Below are 25,646 nucleotides of genomic sequence, written 5' to 3' on the forward strand. Positions count from 1 at the left end.
ACTTCTTCTAAGACCATAGTCAAATCTGATCTTTTCTGCAAGGCAGTCACTAATCCTCTTATACTTGGTTTGAGATATAATACAGTCAACCTTCAAGATTAAATGTGACTCTGCCACTTTACCTTGATTCTACAGAGGCCTTAAAATCCAAGTATCTTTTATTCTCACTACATCATGAGCTTCTTACTCTTCTAATATCAAGTGTTTAATATATATATATTTGGAATTGAATCAAATCAAGTCAAACTGAATTAAAGATGACTCTTTATTCAATCTTTAAGAATATAACATTCAAAATTAATAATTATTCACTGTGCTCTACTAGTAGTGGATCTTGACAAAAGTCAGCCATTAAATGAACTACAATGAAACTATTAAACAAATTATAACTCCCCTCACCTTTGTTCCTTAACTGGAACCAGGAAAGCTTGAGGACTTGGAATTTTAGTTCCTAATTCACTTTATTAACAGTATTATCAAATTCATCCTAAACTCTAGATACATAAGAGTGAAAAAGATGGACATTTCCCTAACAATCCTGAATTTTCAATTTAATGAGGAAAGTAAAACTAAATACATAATTATAATTCATTCTCATAATGTTACATAGATGGGGTTGTGGGATTCCCTAAAGGCTTATTAAGAACCATTTAAAATGTAATCAAAAGAACAATGGAAATTAGAGGACAAAGATGCAAAAGGAGGAGTAGGTAGACATAGCTGCACAGTTATGTGAAAGCAATAGCAGTAGGAGGCTTGTCAGATGATAAATCCATATTAATTTGTTTACTCTCTATAGCAAATATGAAAGAGCCTTCTTTGGTTCAACTAAACATTCATACTTATAAGTTTGGTGCAATGCCACTCAGAAGGACACAGGATAAGAACCATATCTTCATGGCAGATTATACCAAACTTCCTCTTAAGATCCCCATAAAATGAGTATGGAAGATGCCTTGGCTAAAGAGCTTAAAATTCTACAGGAGCCAATATCACTTGTAACAAATCCACTAAGGGCCTTCCCAGGGACAAGAGTCACCATACTCAGGGAAGCTCAATGTTAATTTGCCAATCAGAGGTAATTTCTTCATAAACAAGATTGCCTAGACCTACACTCCACATCTTAACCACTAAACTAAGCAGTAGTCATAATCTCATGTGGAAATGGAAAAAGTTTTTCTTAACCTTCTGCCCACAAACCCTCAGTGATGATTTCTGGGTGGAACAGTGCACCAGGTAGTGGACACAGTACAGAAGCCTATAGGAAAGGGACAAAGGGTGCATCCTAGTGTCTAAAAAGAAGTTCATAATGACAGAAACATATTGGGGGTTTAGGGATAATAAAGGGTGCTAGAATGAGAAAGAAATTTCCACAGAGATGCAAGGGAGAGTATATCTTTTAGGGCTACAGTTTAATGTGGAATCACTAAAAGATTTGATGGAAGGAATGATTTAATCATATTTACATTTCAGAAACCTATGCAGAGCTCTAGCAAGAGATTCAGTGGAAGGAAGTGAGTGAGGTCATTGATTCCCCTGAATTCTTCCCTTCAAGGTTTCCTGAGTAGGCCTGGGTTCTGGGAATTGTTCTTCCTCTTGAGAATACTCTAATTTTTTCTTTCTTTTTTTTTTTTTTTTTTTTTTTTTTTTTTTGTTTTTTAGGGCTGCATTCACAGCATCTGGAAGTTCCCAGGCTAGGCGTCATATCAAAGCACAGCTGCAGGTCTACGCCACAGCCACAGCAACACAGGATCTGAGCCTAGTCTGTGACCTACCCCACAGCTCACAGCAATGCCAGATCTTTAACCCACTGAGCAAGGCCAGGAATCACACCCACATCCTCAGGCATACTAGTCAGTTTTGCTTCCACTGCACCACAACAGGAACTCTGAAACTACTTTAATTTTCAAGTGTGCCATCTATATCTCTACTGAGTCCTGCACAGATTACAATAAGATAAACCACTGTTTTTGTAAATAAAATTGTTTTAGAACACAACATGCTTATCATTTATTCCATGGCTGCTTTCGCACTGTAACGGTGGAGTTGTATAGATGCAGCAGAGACGGTATGGCCCACAAAGTCTAAGATACTTACCTGCCCTTTACAGAAAAAAAAAAAAAATTGCAAATCCCTGTCCTAGAGTCTGAGAGTAGCCTGAGCTGAAGACAGAACATGGGACTTGACTATAAAAGTAGGAGAATTTCAGTGAAGGCTGAATTTGTAGCCCTCGCCAAAATCAGGGCCCTGATAGAGAAGGACTGACACTTGATGGTGGAGACTTCTGAGTAAGATGCACTCAAGTTATTCAAATGCAAGATTTTTTTGGAATTTTTCTGGCTTTCAGAAGCAGCCCACTTCCTCTTGGGAAAAGGCAGAGGCATGTCTACTCCACCTTGTCTAGAGTCTATGCAGAGGCATCAAGAGAGGCAGAGGTCAATGGGACAGTGTTTGAATTGCTTACAATTGACCCACACACCCTTTCTGTCCCTAGCATTAGTTTCTAGGGTTTTCATAACAAAGTGTTACAAAATTAATGGCCTAAATCAACAGAAATTTGTTCTCTAACAGTTCTGGATGGTAGAAATTCAAAACATACTGGCAGAGCTATGCTCTCTGTATCTAAAGATGCTAAACAAAAATGTTTCCCTGACTCTTACAGTTTATGGTGGTCTCTAGCAATCCTTGGCATTCCTTGCCTTGAAAAACATAACTCTAATCTCTTCCTATGACTTTGCATAGCCTCTCCCTTGTGTGTTAATGCATCTGTTTTAAATTGCCCTCTTCTTTTAAGGACATCAGTCACTGAAATCAAAGAATATGATCTCATTTTAACTTATTTCTGCAAAAACCCTGTTTCCAAGTCATGTGGTAAAAGAAGTTCTGGCCAGAACTTGGAACTACTGGGTAGATAAATATTATAGGGGGGATAGTATTCAACTTGGAAATAATGGGTAGACAAGTATGTTAGGGGGATAGTATTCAACCTGTATACCCCTGTATCAACAAGTGAGCTCAAATCTCAACATGGCCTAACTAGGAAAATATGGCCCTGATGAGAAATAGAGGGATTGTTACTTAGAAGGAGTAACAAAGCTTGGTTATTTGTTATTATATACTGGCATGAACAGAGGGAGTGGATACTGATGGTGTTGGACTGTGGGAGAGTGGAGGTTGGAGTAAGATAGTTTTATTGATGTGTGGGCACTCAGGATTTGATTTCCTAACAAGAGACCTTAGAACCAATATCAGTATACTACTGGGGTGGCTCTTTGGCGTTTTTAAATATTAGTAGCCTATGTTAAATGAGGTGGAAATAGCAGAAAGAACCACCTATGCAGAAATTGAGAACTGAGAAATGCAGAATTCTAAATGAGGAAAGGCTCAGAAAGTGAATGCACTAATTGGATCTATTATACCAGACCCAAGAATTACCAGCTGGTGGTAGTCACTGTTTACACAATACAGAAAAGAATGTGATGGTGAGGCTAGGACTGACTAGAAAAGGTGCTGTTGTAAAGGACTGCATTCCCTAGTATCAGTGGATATAAAAGAATTCCAGAATAGCAAATCCAGAGAATAGCACATAACCAACAGAAACAAGGTAAACTTACTTATTGTAATGGCACCAAGATCAAAATGGTAACTGGTGACACTGATTTTCAGGGACCTGTGGTAATGTCTATTGACCATGGTGTTACTAGGGACAAGACAAATGAGCAACCAACTTGATATAGACGATATAGTAAAAAGAAGTCGGAATGGATGATGTCACCTGCCTTGATGGAAAGTTATAATCAGCTGTCTGGTTTCCAGACAAGAACCAGTTTTTATACTCTGACCCATCGATCTAAGGAAGAATTGTATCCTTTTGATGGACTCTTCAAATCCATGGCAAGTATATACAGTTTGGATTCCCTGTTTCTTTCCCAAAAAGCCCTATGGACATTTGCTTGGGCAATATATACACTGGAGAAAAATATATATACTAAGAGCTTTCAGGACTATTGGATACAGAAGCGAACTCATGCTCCTATCCTGAGACCCAAAGCATCACCATGACTCCACTATTTACATTAAGGGCACATGGAACTCATGCAGCAAAAGAAGTTCTGGCTCGGGATTACCTCATTTTAGGTCCATTGTAACCATGCAACTATCCAACTATTATCACCTCAGTTTCTGAATGCATAATTGGAACAAACAAACTTAGCAGGTCTCAGGATCCTCACATTGATTCTTAGACACATGGAATAAGTCCCTGAAATTTTGTATCCATCAAAGTTCTCAAAACCAATGAGTACCACACCCTGGGTGGAGTGGCAGAGATCAGGGTCATTCCCAAAGAAGTAAATGAGGCAAAGGTAGTGGTTCCTACTATGTCACCATTTAATTCACCAGACTAATCTCTGCAAATACCAAATGAATCATACTAGGGCACAGCATATTTATCCACGCAGTAACCTCAACTGAAGTTGTTATTCTAGGTATGGCATCTTTACTAAAACAGAAAACTAAGCCCTAGTTCATGGTTAATGACTTTTGAGCTGGGTGTATTTATTATATGCAACATCCATCAGGAAGAAGCATCTGAGGTAGGATCTAGGACATTCACCTAGCATTCACCTAGGACAGGCAGCAGTAGGTATTCCCACTGTTGCTCCAGCGATATGCTAACTTGCCTGCTCTTTGTCACAGTAGGTCCAAAGACAGCTGGCTCATCTGAACATTCCACAGAGCATCATGTTGGAAAGATGGACCTAGCTAATCAGACCTGGTGAGCAAAGAAGTCCTCTGGATACTCAAGTAAGAAGATGGAAGATAATCAATGGCTGGAATATTGGTGTAATTTTAGGAGTCTAACAGGTTGAGGCATGCCAGAAACCTTATCCAAGGTAAAGTAAGAGTTACTGCACCTTCATCTCTGACTGTACATGAACAAAATGAATGAATAAAATGAATAAAATGGTTTATTAGAGGTCTTCCGGTTTTAGAGGCAGCATGTACTACACTTGAGACTCATTTATCAGGGGGCCGGAAGGTTCCCAGCTTTGCATGGATCCAAGTGTGAGGCCAGAAAGTGCTTCACAGCTGAGTCCAACCACTCCCTGTGGAATTTTGAGAAGTTTCCTAGTGATAATACACAGAAGAGCCATACTGTGATATACTTTTTCTTTTCCCAAACAAATTCATCTATTGTCCTCCATACAAAACCTTCAAATACTCTATTACCAGCAAGTGCATAATCCTAAGTGATCAGTGGACTCATCCCCACCCTGAATTTGTCATGTTACAGGCTTCTCTCAACAAAGCAATTTTAGAACGGGCCAGGAGCAGTAGGGAAAATGAAGACTTGCTTATGTGATTAACCTTGATTGAATGTGTAAGTGAGAATAAAAAGAAATGAGAAAAGAGAAAAAAAAATCATTACAAATACAAATATGAAGAGATGGAGTTACTTTCATCTTTTCTTTTCCTTATTATTTATGACTCTGCTTCCATCTGTTTTATGCAAAAGTGTAGTGTTGTTTAAATATTTCCCAAGGTAGGTCAATTATTTTAAATGTTTAGCACTTAAAATCAAATGCTTTAATGAAAGTAATATAAAACGTGATCTATATATTACATAAACTAAAACTTGACTTGGCAACTAACATACAACTCATATAGTTATTTAACTTCTAATTGGCAAAGCATTTTGTATAAAATAAATAATTTAACCAATATATCTATAAAGAAAAGAGAGTGGATATTGTTACTCATTTGGAGACTGAAATCAAAATACAGAGGTTTTTCTGAACAGTCTCAAATAATTTAAGTGAAGCCATCTAGTGATAACCCTATAAAAGTGTATTAGGCCAAATAAGAACTTCTATCCCCATTTATTTTGGCACCTGAAAGGATTTATTTGTGCTTTCTAAAAAATAGTCAAGCATTGGGCTGGGGATTCTAAAATGAATAAGATGATAGGATCTGCCCTTAAGGACATATACACATCTTATATACATGGAATTATGACTATTATAATGGGTTATAATTATGATATGATATCATCTCAATATAAACAAAGTCTTTGATGATAATGACAAAAAGTAGTGATTAATTCCGAATGAGGTTATATAAGGCCTTACAGAGCTGGTAATATATTTGCTGAGCCCTTAAAAGGTGAGAAGAATTTCATGAGGGAGTAAAAGAAGGGAGGAGAGAAAGGTGAGGAAGCAGAGGGAAACTTAGAGAAGCATGAAAGCTTAAGGAGTTGTTCAAGGAAGAGAAGAAGCCATTAAAACTGAGGAAAAAATGATCTGTGAAGAGTGGTAAGCAATGGTATTAGTTCATATTTTGGTAAAACAACATTAATTTTACTGTGACTACTAGAAATCAAAACGTCCATAAGATAAAAATGACACCTACAAGATCCTTGTATTGTCAAAGTCTAGCAAAATATATGATCAAGTTTGTAATGAGGAAAAGAAACATTTTTGACAAGTTAACATGGGATATTTAATTCTGCATTGTACTTATGGCATTGCTTTGCATTGAACCTCATGTATTACACTTGTTTTATATCTATATTTTTTATTACCTTGGGGATAAGCATTTATACAAAGAGCATCAATTCTCCTAAAATGCTAGTAGAACCACTGGCATTTAATACCACTCTAAAGAATCATTTTCATAACCTCTCTTTGGGGAACTACATTTTAGGAATAGAAAAACTGTGAGAAAAATAAAAGCAGAAACGAGTTTAGACAAATAAAAATTAGTGAGAAATTGCTTAGTGAATATCAATCACATTCTACTAGCAGAGTTTAAGTGCAACTAGATTTCAGGCATCCATCTTTATATATGCCACACTTTAAGAAGCTCATTTGAGACCAGAGAACTTACTACAAAACTACAAGTTTGATATGTCCATATAATAAAAAATTTCTAGGAGTTCTGCTGTGGTGCAGTAGGTTAAGGATCCAGCATTGTCTCTGCAGTGGCTCTGGTTGCTGTTGAGGTGCAGGTTCAATTCCTGGCCCAGTGCAGTGGGTTAAGGATTCAGGGTGGCCACAGCTGTGGTGTAGGCGGCAGCTGTGGCTCAAATTCTATCCCTGAGTCAGGAACTTGTATATGCCAAGGGTGGCATCAAAAAATAAAAAATAATTCTGCCTTACTGCCCATATATGATAGCAACAACATAACATACGTCATCATTCTTTATGTGTAAGTCTTAAAAAATGCAATATAATGCATTGATATATACAATATTGATTTTTAATAATTAAATAGAAATTATCCAAAATGGAAGTTCCCATGGTGGCTCAGTGGGTTGAAAACACTAGTATCCATGAGGATGCGGGTTTGATCCCTGGCCTCCATCTATGGGTTAAGGATCGCATGTTGCTGCGAGCTGCAATGTAAGTCACAGACAGCTTGGGTCCTGTGTTGCTGTGGCTGTGGTGTGGGCCAGCAGCAGCAGCTCTGATTTAACTCCTCGCCAGGGAACTTCCATATGCTGCAAGTGTGGCCCTAAAAAGAAAAAGAAAAAAAGTTACCCAACAAAAACTATGAAAGAATATTTTGAGTGCTTATTCTGTATCAAGCACTGTGATAAGTCCTCTGCATACATTTCTTATTTAATCTTTTTAACCACTTACTGGTGGTAAGTAGGATCCTAAATTTACAACTGAGAAACTGACCTAGAAAGGTAATCTGACTTTCCTGAAGAAATACAGGAAAGTAATATAAAGTAAATACAAATAATGTAAAGAAGTCCTGAATAGAAGCAGTACTAATATCAAAGACCCAGAATTAACTATAAGAAATCAAATAACTGTAAGAAATGACTCAATATATAAAAGGGGACAGCACTTTATTGGGACATTTTAACTGAGGAATCTACCGTCTTTGAGGGTGGACCCTTATTTACTTTGAAATGAATCAGGGGTGACTTCTGTTTCACCCTATTTCACTGCCTTGCCTCCCCCATCCCTTGGTCCCACAACAGAAAAAGGTCAGAGAGGGAGGGCAAGTACAGCCTGACGCGGTCCTTTCTTTTTCAAGTCACAGCACCTCTTTTCATGACAGCGTTTTTAACTTAGGTAAAATGATAAATTACAAACACCCAAGAGCAGAAATCTTGCATCGACCACAGAGGCAATGTCTGTAACTGTTGTCTTTTTCCCAACGGCTACTGGCACGCGCCCCAGCCTCCCTCTGCGTGGAGTTCGTGGAGTTCGGTGCCTTTGGAAGGAAAGGGGCGTGTGACGCAGATGCCGTCGCCTAAGGCCGCGTTCTGATTCAGACCTTAAACTCCTGGGTGCCCCACCGGCTCTAAGCCGGCCTAGCCTCGGTTTCCCCACTTCTAAAGAGGAGGGGCTATGCTGCCCAGTTTTTTGTTCCTCTCCAAGCACATTAGCACTTCGCTGGTGTCCCTGCGCAGTGCGTGCCTCTGCTTCGCGCTCCCACCGCGCTGCCTCCCTGGGCGCCCTTGGGGCCACCAGCCTGCCGCCCTCAGCCGACCACTGGCCGCAGTCACCTACTGTCGGGGTCCAGCAGGGCCCTCCTGCGCCCCCTCTCGTGTGCGCCAGAACTTTTACGCTGACTCTGAGGCCGCCATCAACCGCCAGATCAACCTCGAGCTCTATGCATCCTATGTGTACTTGTCCATGGCCTATTACTTCTCTCGAGATGACGTGGCCTTGCACAACTTCGCCAGATATTTCCTTCGACAGTCCCGGGAGGAGACCGAGCATGCAGAGAAGCTGATGCGGCTGCAGAACCAGCGGGGAGGGCAGATCTGTCTGCAGGACATCAAGAAACCGGACCAGGACAACTGGAAAAGCGGGCTGAATGCCATGGAGTGTGCTCTACTCTTGGAAAAGAATGTGAACCAGTCATTGTTGGAATTGCACACTCTGGCCTCAGACAAAGGTGATCCCCATTTGTGTGATTTTCTCGAAACCCACTACCTGAATGAGCAGGTGAAGTCTATCAAAGAACTAGGTGACCACGTGCACAACTTGATTAAAATGGGGGCCCCAGATTCTGGTCTAGCAGAGTACCTTTTTGACAAACATACCCTTGGAAATGAAAACAATCAGCACTAACCCACAGGCCGCCTTTTCCACCAGCCAGGGTGTGCCAGGACCCAGAGTCACTTGTTTTCGCCTTTCTTTTTTTATACTCTTTTGTTAAAATGTCCCAATAAAGTGATTTGTAGAGAAAATGTATTTAGCCTCATGTTAACAATAGCTTTTGCCCAGCATCAATGTAGTTTTCCTAGCCCAGGATAAGGCGGTATAAAAAGGACTGCAAAAGAACTACTGAAATAGATGCAAACTAAATGTATCCAGTTACCAAATATTATTCCAGACTGTGACTCTTCATTAAAATTTCATGATTTTTAACTCAACAAGTGCCTGATATTTTTGAAACCTTATGCTAAAGACTAAAATGGGAAAATGTGTAAGATAAATATGCAAAAAACTAAAGATGAAGAAGATATAGTACTGTAAAAATCATACATGCAAAATTCTGTGACAATGTTTAACCTTTCCTAAAGTATGATCTGTTTTTAAAGGATTTTATGATCAAATAAATTCAAGAAAAGCTGCAAAAAGTATCAGTGCTGGCCTTGGAAAGTCACAAAGTGTATTAGCATTTTAAGGGCTCTGGGAAGTCACAAACACAAAATCCAAACAAAAGAATCTTTCATTATTTTTTGTTTAGCTCAGTGTTTCCCAGGCATATCCAATCTCAACTAGTTTTTTTGTGTGTCTGTGCATGCATTTTAACAACAATAATATAACTATACAGATCTGTCTGATAACAGACTATTCAACCTCCCTTTTAACATACCAAAAGAGCAAATACAGTGCAGAAAACACCATCCTGTGGCCTTTAACATGGAGCAGAAAGAACACTGGGATGGGAAAGCCAAGGAGGGATGCAGAATAAAGGAGGAATCAGCTGGGCAGATGTTTTAGTGAGGAGAGGGGAGGAGGTACAATAAAGTGAGTAGAAGGATATTTGGTAAGTGGGCCAGACTAAAAGCACTGGGTGATGTTTGGAAAGATGGGCTAGAGCCCAAGTGTGGAGGTGAGAAGGAAGGGTTAGTTTCAATTAGCAGTGGCAGTGCTTCAAAGGGCTCCCAACAGAAGACTGTCATGCTAAGAAATGAGCAATCAGAAGTTTAGATGTATAGAATAAAAATCCAAAAACAACTTCAATGTTGGCATTAGTTTGGGTCCTCTTGAGAAACATACTCTGAGATGGTATTAAGTGCACAAAAGTTTATTAGGGGAAAGAAGGACCTTGAGAGAAATGGAAGGAGGTGGGAGAAGCAGGGAGAGCCTTCAGACTTCCTATGAGTCTGATCCTAAGGGAAGGAAGAAAGGAAAGTTGTACATAGTTCTGAAGAAAGTTATGCAAGGCTGTCTGGAAGATCTCCAGCCAAAGTCACTCATCAGAGGAACACTGACTCCAAGAAATGCGCCTGTCTAAGTACATTTCTGGCATTCACTTATTGACTGGGAGTGACCCATAGGAAGTGCAGTCTTGCATCAAAGAGATGAATTGATTTCAGAGCACAGCAGCTGAGGTCCTTGGCAAACTGTGCTCCCTACAGTCCCAGATCTGAGAGGCATACACACATGACTGCACAAACTCAACAAAATAGATTTAAAATGCCATATATGGGAATGCTCTGAAGCTATTAAATATGATTTTGTCAAACACATAATGATGTGGACAGAAATGAGGTAGAATCTTTTTATTTTGCAAATGATTCAATGAAGAGAGTTCATTAATGAGGTGTAGAAAGAAAATGAATAGAGCTAAAACCTGTGTTACTGAGAATTACGAGTTTAAAATAAATAGGAATCACAACAGGAGGAATAATTGAGGTGGGGGAGTGCATAATGATTTGCTTTTGATTATGCTGATCAATCTCACTACACTACACATTCTATACTTAAACTGGTTTATTTTGCTGCACAGGAATGCTATTACATTTCATCAGAAAATGTCCTATTCAGTTCTTCTGGTTGAGTGTTTTCTCAAACTGCAGACTGCAACTTATTAATGTGTCATGGAATTATTTAATGAGTTGCTATCCACCTTTTGTTTACAAAATAGAATTGAACTGAAGTGAAAATAGGAGTCTTGTGAAATTCTTACTGTGTGTGTGTGTGTGTGTGTGTGTGTGTGCGCGCGCATTCATGTATTTACATCCTGGATAGTGTTATAGTGATATTTCTTATTCTATGTTGCTGTCAAAAGCATTCAATAGCTATTATCCTATATAATTATTTTACATTTTCATCTCAGATCTCCCAGTCTCCTCCCACCCCACTATCAATTGATAATTCTTTATTTCACTGAAAATGTAAAAGTAATCACAGAACTTCACACTTTTTCCTCATTGAATTAATCGCAGCTTTGTATCTGTATTCATATACGAAGCACTTGGTTCTACCAACAATGGTTGAAGCATCTATTTTGTAAGAGATAAAACAATCTTCCATTGTACCATGAATCCCAACCCTCCTCCCATACACTCAAGGACACAAGGACAACATGCTACTTCTCACTTGTATCATCAGTTTTGCCCTTTCTATTGGTTGGTTCTCATGAGAAACAAAAATAGTGTTATTTCTCCCAACTTTTTTTTTAATTTCACTTTTGAACTTATATCCCCTCAGCAAACACCAGGCTACCACTCTGCCTTTCACAACAAAAATTCTTGAAGAAGTTATTCCTGCTTCCTGTCTCCATTTTTTCTCCCAAGTGAGGCTATATTCACTATTCACACCAACCTCTTTTATGTTTCTGTCAAGATCACCAGTGACTTGTATAATGATAAATCCAGTGGTCATTTCTCAGTGTTCCTCTTATTCAACCAGCCGGCAGGACTTACCATTTCTTAAAGCCCTTGCTTACTATTCCTTATCTCCCATCTCCCTTTCTAATCCCCTTCATCTCCTAAAGTTTAAATATTACAGTGTTTCAGAACTCAGTCCTCACATCTGGATCTATGCTCTTTCTTATCTATACTTGTTCTCTAAAGATCTCACCCAGTCCTATGAATTTTATTTAAATATATATCCATTGACAAATAACATGCTTATATAATTTGCTTGATTTTGCCTCCAGACTCATATATCTAAATATTTAACTGCTATTTACCCTCAGATGTTAAATAGACAGTTCATATTTAGTATGATCAAAGCCATACGCTTGAGTTCACCACTCTCCACAATCTATTCAAAGTCTTTTGCTTCGTAACAAATCCAAATTCCATTCTACCAGTTTCTAAGGCTCAGTTATTTCTCACTATTCTCTTTCTTTCATACCTTGTACCAGATACTCAGTAAAATCCTGAATCTTACCAGTGCTAACAATCTTCATCTTTGCCCCTTTGGTAAAAATTCCCCTCTTTTTTATATTTTCTGTTACACTTTTGACTGGTCTACTTCCACACTTTAGCACATACAATCATTACTCCACAAACTTGTCAGTGTTTCTTTTTAAGTATAAGTCAGATCTTATCACTTTTCTTTCTTTCTTTCTTCCTTTCTTTCTCTCTTTCTTTTCTTTTCTTTCAGTGGCCATAGCCACCACACATGGAAGTTCCAGGGCCAGGGATTAAATCCAAGCCACAGCTGCACCTCTGCCACAGCTGTGGCAATGCCAGATCCTTGATCCCACGGGCAAGGCTGGGGATCAAACTTGTGCCTCTGCAGTGACCCTAACTGCTGCCACTGGATTCTCAACCTACTGACTCACAGCAGGAACTCCTTGTTACTTCTTGGCTCAAAACACTTCAATGGCTTCTCCTCTCCTTTGGAGCAAAAGTTAAAGTCCTTATTATGCCCCACAAGGCCCTGTGTGATTTGAGCCCCTGATATCTCAATATGTCCCTTAGACAAGTGTGTAAAAACTGGTATGATTATAAAATACATATATACATATATATATACACACACACACACATATATATACATATACATACACACACACACACATACATATATATATATACACACACACACACACCCATATAGTTTTTTTGTTGTTGTCTTTGTAGGGCCACAGCCGCAGCATATGGAGGCTCCCAGGCTAGGGGTCTAATCGGAGCTACAGCTGCCGGCCTACGCCAGAGCCACAGCAATCCAAGCCGCATCCGCAACCTACACCACAGCTTGTGGCAATGCCAGACCTCCAACCCACTGAGCGAGGGCAGAGTTTGAATCTGCAACCTCATGGTTCCTATTCAGATTCATTTCCACTGCACCAGGATAGGAGCCCCCTAAAATACATATTTAAAATCAGATCAAAGCAGTATCTCTCCCTTTTCTCTCTCTCTTCCCTAATACATGTTCCCCATGTTGGGAAGGAACACTTTGCCCCCAGATGGTTTGCACTCCCACGTCCTTCATGTTTTGCTGAACTAGTATTTTAAAGAGGAGTTTATGGGAGTTCCCTTGTGGTACAACAGGTTAGGTATACAGTGTTGTCACTGCAGTGGCTCAGGTCACTGCTGTGGCATGGGTTTGATCCTTGGCCCACAAACTTCTACATACCGTGGGTGCCAAAAGAGAGAAAGAAAAAGAGAAACTACAGATTATCCAGACTAAATTAATCTGTAGATTTTCCATCACTCTGCATTCTCTTACTCAATTTTTCTCCACTGTACTTACCACCACTCACCATATTTTTTGATTTGCTTATACTTTCTTTTGTCATTAGAATGTAAACTCAGTGGGGCCATGACTTGGTTGTTTACTACCAATTCCACAGCTCTACAGCAGTACTTATCTTTAGAGCTTCTGAATGAATGAGTAAATAAGTGAATGAAGATATCCAGAAGCCAGCTGGAAGCACTGGTCTGCATCTTTCTGAAAGTTAGTACCAGAGGAGTGAATCCACATAAAGATTATAAGTAAGGGAGTTCGGTTGTGGCTCAGGAGTAATGAACACACACACACACACACACACACACACGAAAGAGATCACAGATAAAACTGAAAAGGTTGAACTGATGAAGATGAGAGGAGATAAAAAGATAATAGAGAAAGGTCCAAATATAGACACTTGGAAAATTAGAGGACCTCTATATTTAGGGAGATCTGATAATGGAGCCTTGACAGTATACAAAAGAACATAAAAATAGCAAGACCAAAAAAAAACACTTGTCTTTAGAATCCATGTGAAGAGAGAGTTTCTATCAAATGATGCAGAGCTTAATGAGGATTGAAAGGTCATCAGATTATACTCTATTTATAGTTATTACAAAACAGAGGCTATATTTCCCAGTGCTGCAAAATACATCCCTGTTGCTTATCTATTTCATACGTAGCAGTTTTTATCTCTTAATCCAATACCCCTGTCTTTCTCCCTCCCCTCTCTCCACTGGTTAGCACTAGTTTGTTTTCATTGTAAATCAAAAATACCTAATTTTTTTAAAGGCCATCAGCATTGGCAATCCATAAATCATTGGTTATTTCAGAATAGTGGCTTTTGGAGCGGTGGAGATAGAAGCTCATATTCATGAGGGTAAGGTAAAGGAGGTAGAGAATACAGAATTCTCATATGAAAAGTGTTTCTTTTTTTTAATAATTGAAGGTACAAGAGGGTATAGGATGGCTGTGAGTGCTGTCAGGATGAGGAAAGTAAAAGTTAGTAAAAAGGAAAGACTTGAGAAACAAGTGGTACAGCTAGATTCCAGGAGAGAATGGAACACAAGATAAAGAACCCAGGTATGACCTGGAAGGACATGTTCTCCAAACACAGAATGCATAAAAGTGAGAGGAAGTGACATAAACCACAAGGTAAGAAGGGGCAAATTGAGGGTGCTTACACTGGCTGAGCTCAAATTTTCAAATAAAGTAGCAAATGAGATCATCTACTGAGATACAGCTACCTCTATCTAGAAATATTTTTGTTAGAAATATTTTAATTAACTTCATCTATCAGATATTATTACAAAATAGTAAGTATAAATCATTTTACAGATGGAATGTAATCTTCACTCTTTGTCAAATACTTACAAAGCTATGACGGAGCTTTCACAAAAGGCATGCACTTGGAGTTGAGCCAAGTGGAAGCTAGATTTCTAAACAAAAACCTAGTATGCAGAAATAAATGACTCCAAACACTTAAATATCATGAGAGATTGATTTACTCTTGAACACAAACACCAAATGATGCCAAGGTTCAAGGCCCTCAAACTTGCAGGAAAATATAATATGTCCCACTTAACACTAGCTGCTCTTGAAAATCATCCTTCACATTCAATTGTTAATCAGATTTTCTGCAGTTTATTTAAAAGCTTTATGAAGAAGCACTTAGTCCGCATGCCAAGATATCCCAGGACAGAGTGTGTGTGTGTGTGTGTGTGTGTGTGTGTGTGTGTCCCCGTATACACACACACACACAAGCATGCACGCACGCATACCCTCATGTAAATTTCTTCCTGAAACTTTGACCCAGAGTTCCTGAAGCCAATAAAACTCACCAGACTTTTACAAATTTGAACTTCACCTTCAAGTTTTCCACTCTTAAATAAAAGGCATCAGAAAAAATATTCAGCACCACTACCCTAACAAAGGAAGGTGAGAGGTGTGCACAGTGGAAAAAAGGGAGCATGAAACACTACAAGAGTGCTCCAAAAGAAACATTCAGGAAGCAGACAAGTAGGAAATATGCACAGTTGCTAACTAGAACTATCAGGGTAGCACCTCTGCTTTCAATAGGCTGTTAAACATGCTTTGCCAAGCAGCACTCGGTTTATGAAATTAGGAAGGTATACAGGCTTTGGTGTGTGTTGTTAGCTTTCCTGAACTTCATATTTCTATTGTGCAAGTTTAAGACACTTAATAGGTATATTTGCTTTGGAATGAATAAATGAATAAACATGATGTGTGTGTGTGCACATGCACACAAGGCCTGTGCTTGCCAAGTGTCAGATAAAATCCCAATGTCCAACAAGGAAAGGAATTGACTTCTTGGCAGTCTTGGAGAATAGACCATTGACATGCACTCAGGCTTGGGTTCCTTCCAAGCAGCCTAGCCAATTTCCCAGTACAGATGGTGGCCAAACAATCTCCTGAGAGAGATAGCTAATAGTCTTGGACAAACCTTAGTCTCTTTCAAACCTCCTGAGAACTATATTTTCATAGACTGAATTAGCAAAAGGAATTTCCATTACCATTAAAGGACTAATAAAATGCTATTGCATAACCCATACACATATCCTAGATAGTGCAGACTGGTCGTTAAGAGCCTACACTTGAGAATTCAGAATACCTACATGAGAATAATTGCTCCACCACCTATAAATGCCTGATTTTGTGAAAAGAAATTAAACTTTCAGTGACAGATTTCCCTCTGCCATAATAACAGCCTACCTCAAAATTTACTGGGAGAATAAATGAAATAAAGCATATTAGTTTCAGTACATCATCTGGTATATAGCAAATGCTCAATATGTATTAGCTGATTAAAGTAAGTGTCTTAAAAAGGGAGAAAATTTTGTGAGTGTGTTTGTGAATGTTTGCTTGCATATGCAAAGACTGTCTCTAGAAGGATAGTATTAGTTGCCTGAAATGGAGAGGACCTGGTATCTGGGAAAGGGGTGCTAGTAAGACATTTTTCATTGTTTAGCCTTTTGTGTCTCTTGAAATTTTAACTACTTGAAACTATCATCTTTTTAAAAAAGCATAACATTTAAAGATAGCAAATAAATGGGAACTGCTATTAATTTTGCTCACTTTTAAGCAGACTGTACATGCTGCACATCTCTCTAAGTGTCCCACATTAAATTAAGAAGTAATCCAAATATGAAGTTGTAAGAGGACTCATATTTCTCTCTTTTTTATCTAGTCTAAGGCATTTCTCAAAATTGTTTGTTGCTTTTGCTCTCTCCTTAGCCACTGATTAAATATACCAGGCAGTCCTCATTTCACCTTGTTGCAAATGTATGAATTTCAGTTAATACAGTTTAGTTAATAACAAATAACAACAGACCCTCAACAACATGGTTCAAATTTCAGTTACTATGGTACATTTACTGTGAGTAAATTGCATGAAGAACAAACTTTGCTGCTAGTTCTTTAGTTCGAAAATCAGTGTTTAAATACTGATGCACATCATGAACAGTTACCAATCACGTCAACTCTTAAAAGACTGCTGATGAGTAGCCACTGTGCATTTGTTATTCGGTTCATCTTCAGAAAGTAAAGCACATAATAGTGTTGCTTCCTTGTCTCTTAGTGACAAAATAAGGTAACGTTTTTTTAAATATTGGATAATCTAAAGAAAGAATTGCCCAAAATATGAAAATGTAACAGGACTTGCAGTCGTGGTTCAGTGGTTAACAAATCCGACTAGGAATCATGAGGTTGCGGGTTCGATCTCTGGCTTTGCTCAGTGGGTTAAGGATCCGGCATTGCCCTGAGCTGTGGTGCAAGTTGCAGATGCGGCTCGGATCCTGCACTGCTGTGGCTCTGGTGTAGGCCGGCAGCTACAGCTCTGATTAGACCCCTAGCCTGGGAACCTCCATATGCCACAAGAGCGGCCCTAGAAAAGGCAAAAAGACAAAATATATATATCTATGAAAATGTAACAAAAAAGTGAAAAGCAATACTGCTAAAAGTGATATTGGATATCACTGGAACTTATTGGCCTAAATGAATATGATGAAAATGATGATGATACCTCACAAAAGTAACAGCAGCAAAAAACTTTATATTTAAAGAATTCTTAGAGATATTTCATAACATTAAAAGTGCAAAAGATAAAATTTTGGAAGTGAATCCAAATTTTGAAAGGAGTATGACAATTCACCAAGCTATATATATATATATATATAAAGATTATGGCTTCATAATTGCTGCCCATCCTCCTTAAAAGGTTGAAGAAGAAGGAATACTCCCAAAGACATTCTGTGATGCCACCATCACCCTTATTCCAAAACCAGACAGAGATACCACCAAAAAAGAAAACTATTGGCCAATATCATTGATGAATATAGATGCAAAAATTCTCAACAAAATCTTAGCCAACTGAATCCAACAACATATCAAAAAAATTATACACCATGACCAGGTTGGGTTCATCCCAGGTTCACAAGGATGGTTCAACATACACAAATCAATCAACATCATACACCACATTAACAAAAGAAAAGTCAAAAATCATATGATCATCTCAATAGACACAGAAAAAGCATTTGACAAAGTCCAACATCCATTCATGATCAAGACCCTTGCCAAAGTGGGTATAGAGGGAACATTCCTGAATATAATCAAAGCCATTTATGATAAACCCACAGCAAATATAATACTCAATGGGGAAAAACTGAAAGCCTTCTCACTCAAATCTGGAACAAGACAGGGATGCCCACTCTCACCACTGCTATTCAACATAGTTTTGGAAGTCTTAGCTCCAGCAATTAGACAAACAAAAGAAATAAAAGGCATCCATATAGGAAGAGAAGAGATAAAACTGTCACTGTATGCAGATGACATGATACTATACATAGAAAACCCTAAGGACTCAACCCCAAAACTACTTGAACTGATTAATAAATTGAGCAAAGTAGCAGGCTATAAGATTAACATTCAGAAGTCAGTTGCATTTCTGTATACCAGCAATGAAACATTAGAAAAGGAATACAAAAATGCAATACCTTTTAAAATTGCACCTCACAAAATAAAATACCTCGGAATACACCTGACCAAGGAGGTAAAGGACCTATATGCCGAGAACTATAAAACTTTAATCAAAGAAATCAAAGAAGATGTAAAGGAAATGGAAAGATATTCCATGTTCATGGATTGGAAAAATCAATATTGTAAAAATGGCCATACTACCCAAAGCAATCTACAGATTCAATGCAATCCCTATCAAATTACCCATGACAGTTTTCACAGAACTAGAACAAACAATCCAAACATTTATATGGAACAACAAAAGACCCAGAATCGCCAAAGCAATCCTGAGAAACAAAAACCAAGCAGGAGGCATAACTCTCCCAGACTTAAGAAATACTACAAAGCCACAGTCATCAAAACAGTGTGGTACTGGTATCAAAACAGACAGACAGACCAATGGAACAGAATAGAGAACCCGGAAATAAACCCTGACACCTATGGTCAATTAATCTTTGACAAGGGAGGCAAAAACATAAAATGGGAAAAAGGAAGTCTATTCAGCAAGCATTGCTGGGAAACCTGGACAGCTGCATGCAAAACAATGAAACTAGAACACACCCTCACACCATGCACAAAAATAAGCTTAAAATGGCTGAAAGAAGACAGGACACCATCAAACTCCTAGAAGAAAACATAGGCAAAACACTCTCTGACATCAACATTATGAATATTTTCTCAGTTCAGTCTCCCAAAGCAATAGAAATTAGAGCAAAATAAACCCATGGGACCTCATCAAACTGAAAAGCTTTTGCACAGCAAAGGAAACCAAAAAGAAAACAAAAAGACAACTTACAGAATGGGAGAAAATAGTTTCAAATGATGCAACTGACAAGGGCTTAATCTCTAGAATATATAAGCAACTTATACAACTCAACAGCCAAAAAGCCAACAACCCAATGGAAAAATGGGCAAAAGACCTGAATAGACATTTCTCCAAGAAGATATACAAATGGCCAACAAACACATGAAAAAATGCTCAACATCACTGGTTATAAGAGAAATGCAAATCAAAACTACCATGAGATATCATCTCACACCAGTCAGAATGGCCACCATTAATAAGTCCACAAATAACAAGTGCTGGAGGGGCTGTGGAGAAAAGGGAACCCTCCTGCACTGCTGGTGGGAATGTAAACTGGTTCAGCCTCTATGGAGAACAGTTTGGAGATACCTTAGAAATCAATACATAGAACTTCCATATGACCCTGCAATCCCACTCTTGGGCATCTACCTGGACAAAACTCTACTTAAAAGAGACACATGCACCCACATGTTCATTGCAGCCCTATTCACAATAGCCAGGACATGGAAACAACCCAAATGTCTATCGACAGAGGATTGGATTCGGAAGATGTGGTATATATACACAGTGGAATACTACTCAGCCACAAAAAAGACGACATAATGCCATTTGCAGCAACATGGATGGAACTAGAGAATCTCATCCTGAGTGAAATGAGCCAGAAAGACAAAGACAAATACCATATGATATCACTTATAACTGGAATCTAATAGCCGACACAAATGAACATCTCCTCAGAAAAGAAAATCATGGACTTGGAGAAAAGACTTGTGGCTGCCTGATGGGAGGGGGAGGGAGTGGGAGGGATCGGGAGCTTGGGCTTATCAGACACAATTTAGAATAGATTTACAAGGAGATCCTGCTGAGTAGCATTGAGAACTTTGTCTAGATACTCATGTTGCAACAGAAGAAAGGGTGGGGGAAAAATGTAATTGTAATGTATACATGTAAGGATAACTTGATCCCCTTGCTGTACAGTGGGGGAAAAAAAAGATTATGGCTTCATAGACTCAGTTACAATTTAAGAAGAAAAAGGCAAAAACTGATCAAACTACACGATATGTTTTTCAAAGAAATAAAACACTAATTCTCAATGTCCCTAATGTTTCAAATTACAGTATATTAAATAAATATTGATTTCATTATTTTTATTTACATTTATAGTAATTAGTAATGGAGTATTTAATGTTTCAACAGAAAATATTTAAAGGTTATACAACTGTAATTTTTCCCAATGACTGTTAAGATCATTGTGCATGGTTTCGACTTGCAAGATCATTTTTATAGCCCTGAACTACCTTGTAAAATAAGAAATATCTGTATATTCACCAAAGCAGAAAACTGATTTCTCTGTTAAAAATGTCTTTCTAAATATTTTTTTCTGATCTTTGCCAGGCATTTCATCCATTTAAATAAGTATCTTTGAATTAGCATAGATAGTAAAATAGGAACCAATTTATTGTTAATTCAAGGAAACTAGAATTAGATTTGGTCTTCTTACACAAAGTTCTTGGAATTCCCATCATGGTACAGCGGAAATGAATCCAACTAGGAACCATGAAGTTGTGGGTTCGATCCCTGGCCGCACTCAGTGGGTTAAGGATCTGACATTGCCGTGAGCTCTGGTGTAGGTTGCAGACACGGCTTGGATCCTGTGTGGCTGTGGTGTAGGCTGCCAGCGGTAGCTCTGATTTGACCCCTAGCCTGGGAACTTCCATATGCCACAGGTGCACCCCTAAAAAGAAAAAAATATATATATGTATATATATATATATATATATATATATATACACACACACATATATACATATATATATGAGTCCTATTCTTTGATTTAATTTTCTTTTGTGTATATTTTTTATTCTTAACATTCCTAAATTTTTTTGTAGACATTTCTTTTAAAGAGGCCTTTCCAAAAGCAAAAGTTTACATCCGTTAACCCCAAGCTCCCAATCCCAAAAACAATCTAGGGAGTTCCATCATGGCTCAGTGGTTAACAAATCCGACTAGGAACCATGAGGTTGGGCGTTTGATCCCTGGAATAGCTCAGTGGGTTAAGGATCCAGTGTTGCCATGAGCTGTGGTGTAGGTCACAGACGCGGCTCAGATCTGGCATTGCTGTGGCTGTGGTGTAGGCCTGCGGCTACAGCTCCAATTAGACCCCTAGCCTGGGAACCTCTATATGCCGCAGGTACGGCCCTAAAAAGACCAAAAAGACAAAAATAAAGTTCTTAATAACAATAAGTAATATTAGCATTGTACTGTACAATTTATAAAGTACTTTTATATACCTTAACTTTATTTCCCACAACCCTATAATTTAGGTGTTATTTCCATTGCATTGATGAAGAAACTAAAACTCATAAGTCATGTTATCAGCTAGTGATTAAACCAGACTCAGACTGCGAGGTTTCAATTTCAGGTTCTAGGAATATTCACTACATCATTTTGCCTTCCTAGAAAAGGCATTAAGATAAATCTATGCAGAGCTCCTCATCTGAGGCATTAAACACAAGGTGCTTCTTTTCTACCAGCAAATGTGTATTTCATGCTTAATTTTAAAGAATAAATATTTTATTAAGCCAATTATAGTCATGAATGGAATGAAATGATGTTATATTCTTAATAATCAGATGCAGTTTCAATCACATGAATTAGCACTGAAAATGTCACAAATGTAAGCAGTAGCTGAATTCAATTTCTTGGCTGTTAATATTTCTTTGTCATTTGTGATATATATACATATATATACATTCTTGGCTGTTGTCATTTGTGATATATATACATATATATACATATATGATATATATATATCATATATATATGTGTATATATATATATACATATATGATATATATACATATATACATTCTTGGCTGTTGTCATTTGTGATATATATACATATATATACATATATGGATATATATATATCATATATATGTATATATATATACATATATGATATATATACATATATATACATATATATACATTCTTGGCTGTTAATATTTCTTTGTCATTTGTGATATATATACATATACATATATTTCTCTTTTATTGACATGTGTTTAGGAGAGACTATCCATTGTTGAAACAGGAAAACTTTTAATAGACGTGTGTGTGTGTGTGTGTGTGTGTGTGTGTATTCACTACTGGATTCATATGGTCATATGGAAAAATTATTTTCTTCTTGAATCAGAATCAGAAAGTATCCACACAAAATAATTGACACTCCTTTGTTCTCTCCTTTATTTACATGATTTTAGGAGATACTATCCATTGTTGAAGCAGGAAAACTTTTAATAGACTTGTTTCAAATGTCTTTACAGATTAATACAAAATATGTTTTAGGAATACATTAAAAGTTTTAGAATAAACCATGCTATTTCTTGCACCTCTGTGTTTTGAAATACCTAGATGCTATGTGTTAGTAGTCTTGAAAGGGAAAAATATCTGTTTCTTTGAGACAGACAGATGGCCAAAAAGCACATGAAAAGCTACTCAACATTTCTAATAATTAGAGAAATGCAATCAAAACTAGTATCACCTCACACTGCTCAGAATGGCCATCATCAAAAAATTTATAAACAATAAATACTGGAGAGGGTGTGGAGATAAGGCAACCTTCCAACACTGTTGGTGGTAATATAAGTTGGTGTAACCACTATGGAGAAGAGTATGGAGGTTCTTCAAAAAACTAAATATAGAATTATTATCCAGCAACCCCACTCCTGGGCATCTATCTGGAGAAAATAATAATTTTAAAAGATACATGCAACCCAACGTTCACTGCAGCACTATAGGAAGCAACTGAGGAATGGATAAAGAAGATGTGGTATATATATATATATATATATATACACAATGGAATACAACTCAGCCATAAAAAGGAATGAAAGAATGCCATTTGTAGCAACATGGATAGGCTTAGAAATTATCATACTAAGTGAACCAAGTCAAATAGAGAAGGATGAATATCATATGAGATCACTAATATGTGAATCTAATAAAAAATGATATGAAAGTAGTTACTCACAAAACAGAAACAGATCAAAGATTTCAAAATCAAACTATGGTTACCACAGAGGAAAAACTGGGGGGAGGGATAAATTAGGTGTTTGGGATTAACTACACACTGCTATATATAAAAAAGATAAGTTAATAAGGAGCTACTGCATAGCACTGGAAAATCTACTCAATAATATGTTACTACCTATATGTGACAAAGAATCTCAAAAGGAATGGATACACACACACACACACACACACACACACACACCTATAACTGACTTACTTTGCTATACACCTGAAACTAACATAACATTGTAAGTTAACTATACCCCAATAATTTTTTTAAAAAAGATCTGTTTCTTTGATAACCAGAGAGGTATTTATGGAAAGATTGCAACAGCAAGATATAAATGGGCACTGTAAGTAGGTAATTTCAGTGTCAAAAACCCCAAGGAATTTTAATGACACCAAGCTTCTAATTGGTAACATGTTACTTTCATCCATCACTAATCTCATGCATCCTAAGGAGTAGGTAGTTAGGAAGAAGTAAGTGGCTGTGTGCATGGAACTAGAGGAGGAAACTCACAGTAGAAATCTGTGAAATATACTGTTAGTAAGTAAGAAAAGGAGCTGAGTTCATTATGTCACAGAGGGAAACTGGTCAAGCATAAATGAAGACTTGAGAGGAAAGTTAGTGGGACTAGAGAGAAGGGTTACAAGTGAAAGGAAAGAAAAGGAAGGAAAGGGAAGGGAAGGGAAGGGAAGGGAAGGGAAGGAAGGGATCTTTTCACAAAGTGTTTCTAGTCAGAAACCTTAACAATCATGCTTAACAATTCCCTTACCCTCAACTTCCATATCCAAACTGTTAATAAGTTTGTTAATTTTTACCTCCTAAGTATTTTTTGATTGTGCCCATCTTCTGCATCTCCACCACTAGCACCTTAATTCAAGTCACCATGATCCTTCTCCCAGATCACTGTCTGCTACCCATGATCATATTCTTCTGCGGTGTTGCACTACTTTTGGGATAAAGACAAAAGTATTTAACTTGGCATGACTGGCCCTGCATCGTCTGCCTCTATAACTTCATGCTCTGCCTCTTTGCTCTCTCTACCTTAGCTGCTCTGGCACTGTTTTAGTCTCTAGATTCACCATGTACACTCCTGCCACAGAATCTTGCCATGTTGCTCCACTTGATTCCTTTTCCTTCTTCCTCTACTTACCTCCTACTAAACCTCAAATTCTGCTACTGTCATTTAGGTAAAGAAGAGATCTTCCATTTGCCTCTCCAAAACTGCTCTCTGCTCTTCTCCACTGTTTTCCCATTCTAACCTGAAATGACTTATCAATGTGTTTGCTCCCCCTGTGGTCCTACCAAGGTATTTGTTCTCCCAGCTCTCTCCTTTCAATATCACTGCAGCTTTGCAGCATCAATCCACAGAAGCAATCCTGTGAGGAAGGCAGCTCCCTCTACTGAGCTCCTCAGGGTTCTAATAAGCCCCCCTAATTCTTGCTGTTTAGACTTGGGGTAGAAATGTCTAATCTTTACCCTATAATCCCCACTTCCCTACAACTCTCTTATAAACAGCTGGTTTATTATATTCTCTTCAAATTGTTCTATCTGACTGTGCCCTGTGTTTCCTGTCAGGATCCTAACTATGACCTCATTCCTACTTCTTTCTCCAACATTGTCTCCTGAGACTTGCGGCCTCATCCTAGTCTACAGAATTTACAGTCTCAATTGCAATATATTAGACCATTTATAACTACCTGAGGGTGTTCTTTTCACACTTAGATCTTCTTCCTAATTATTCATCTGCTCCAATATCTACCCCACAATTCAGAAGTATTCTTTTCCTGAAAGCTTTGACATCCTTAGCTTGCAACCTTCTGGTTCAGGTAGTCATTTGAGCTCCCATGTCACTCTGTCTATACCATAGCCTTTATCACCCTGTGATTGTTTATTCATCTGTCTTTCCTACAAGGCTCTGAATCACTAAGTCTGTGGTTTCTAGTCCACCCAGGCCTAATAAACTGCCTGGCATGTGATAGCTATTTAATAATGAAGACTGCAAAGCTGTATATACAGTCTAGCTAAAGTAGTTCAGTCTTACTGTATTAGGGCATAG

The 25,646-nt window shown here is 38.0% G+C and overlaps 1 protein-coding gene and 1 long non-coding RNA gene across 2 annotated transcripts in view; one reads left to right on the top strand and one right to left on the bottom strand.

Annotated features, from left to right (window-relative positions):
* The window catches only part of LOC102160311, a 143,395-nt gene that overhangs the window by 19,703 nt on the left and 98,046 nt on the right, over window positions 1-25,646 (bottom strand). The window lies entirely within an intron of this gene.
* On the top strand, window positions 7,497-11,039 carry FTMT (ferritin mitochondrial). Its single transcript, XM_021084680.1, has one exon. The coding sequence runs from the start codon at window positions 8,367-8,369 to the stop codon at window positions 9,093-9,095; it is 729 nt and encodes a 242-aa protein (XP_020940339.1). The 5' UTR covers window positions 7,497-8,366; the 3' UTR covers window positions 9,096-11,039.

This window comes from Sus scrofa, chromosome 2 (assembly GCF_000003025.6).
Source record: "Sus scrofa isolate TJ Tabasco breed Duroc chromosome 2, Sscrofa11.1, whole genome shotgun sequence".
In the NCBI taxonomy this organism is placed as follows: domain Eukaryota; kingdom Metazoa; phylum Chordata; class Mammalia; order Artiodactyla; family Suidae; genus Sus; species Sus scrofa.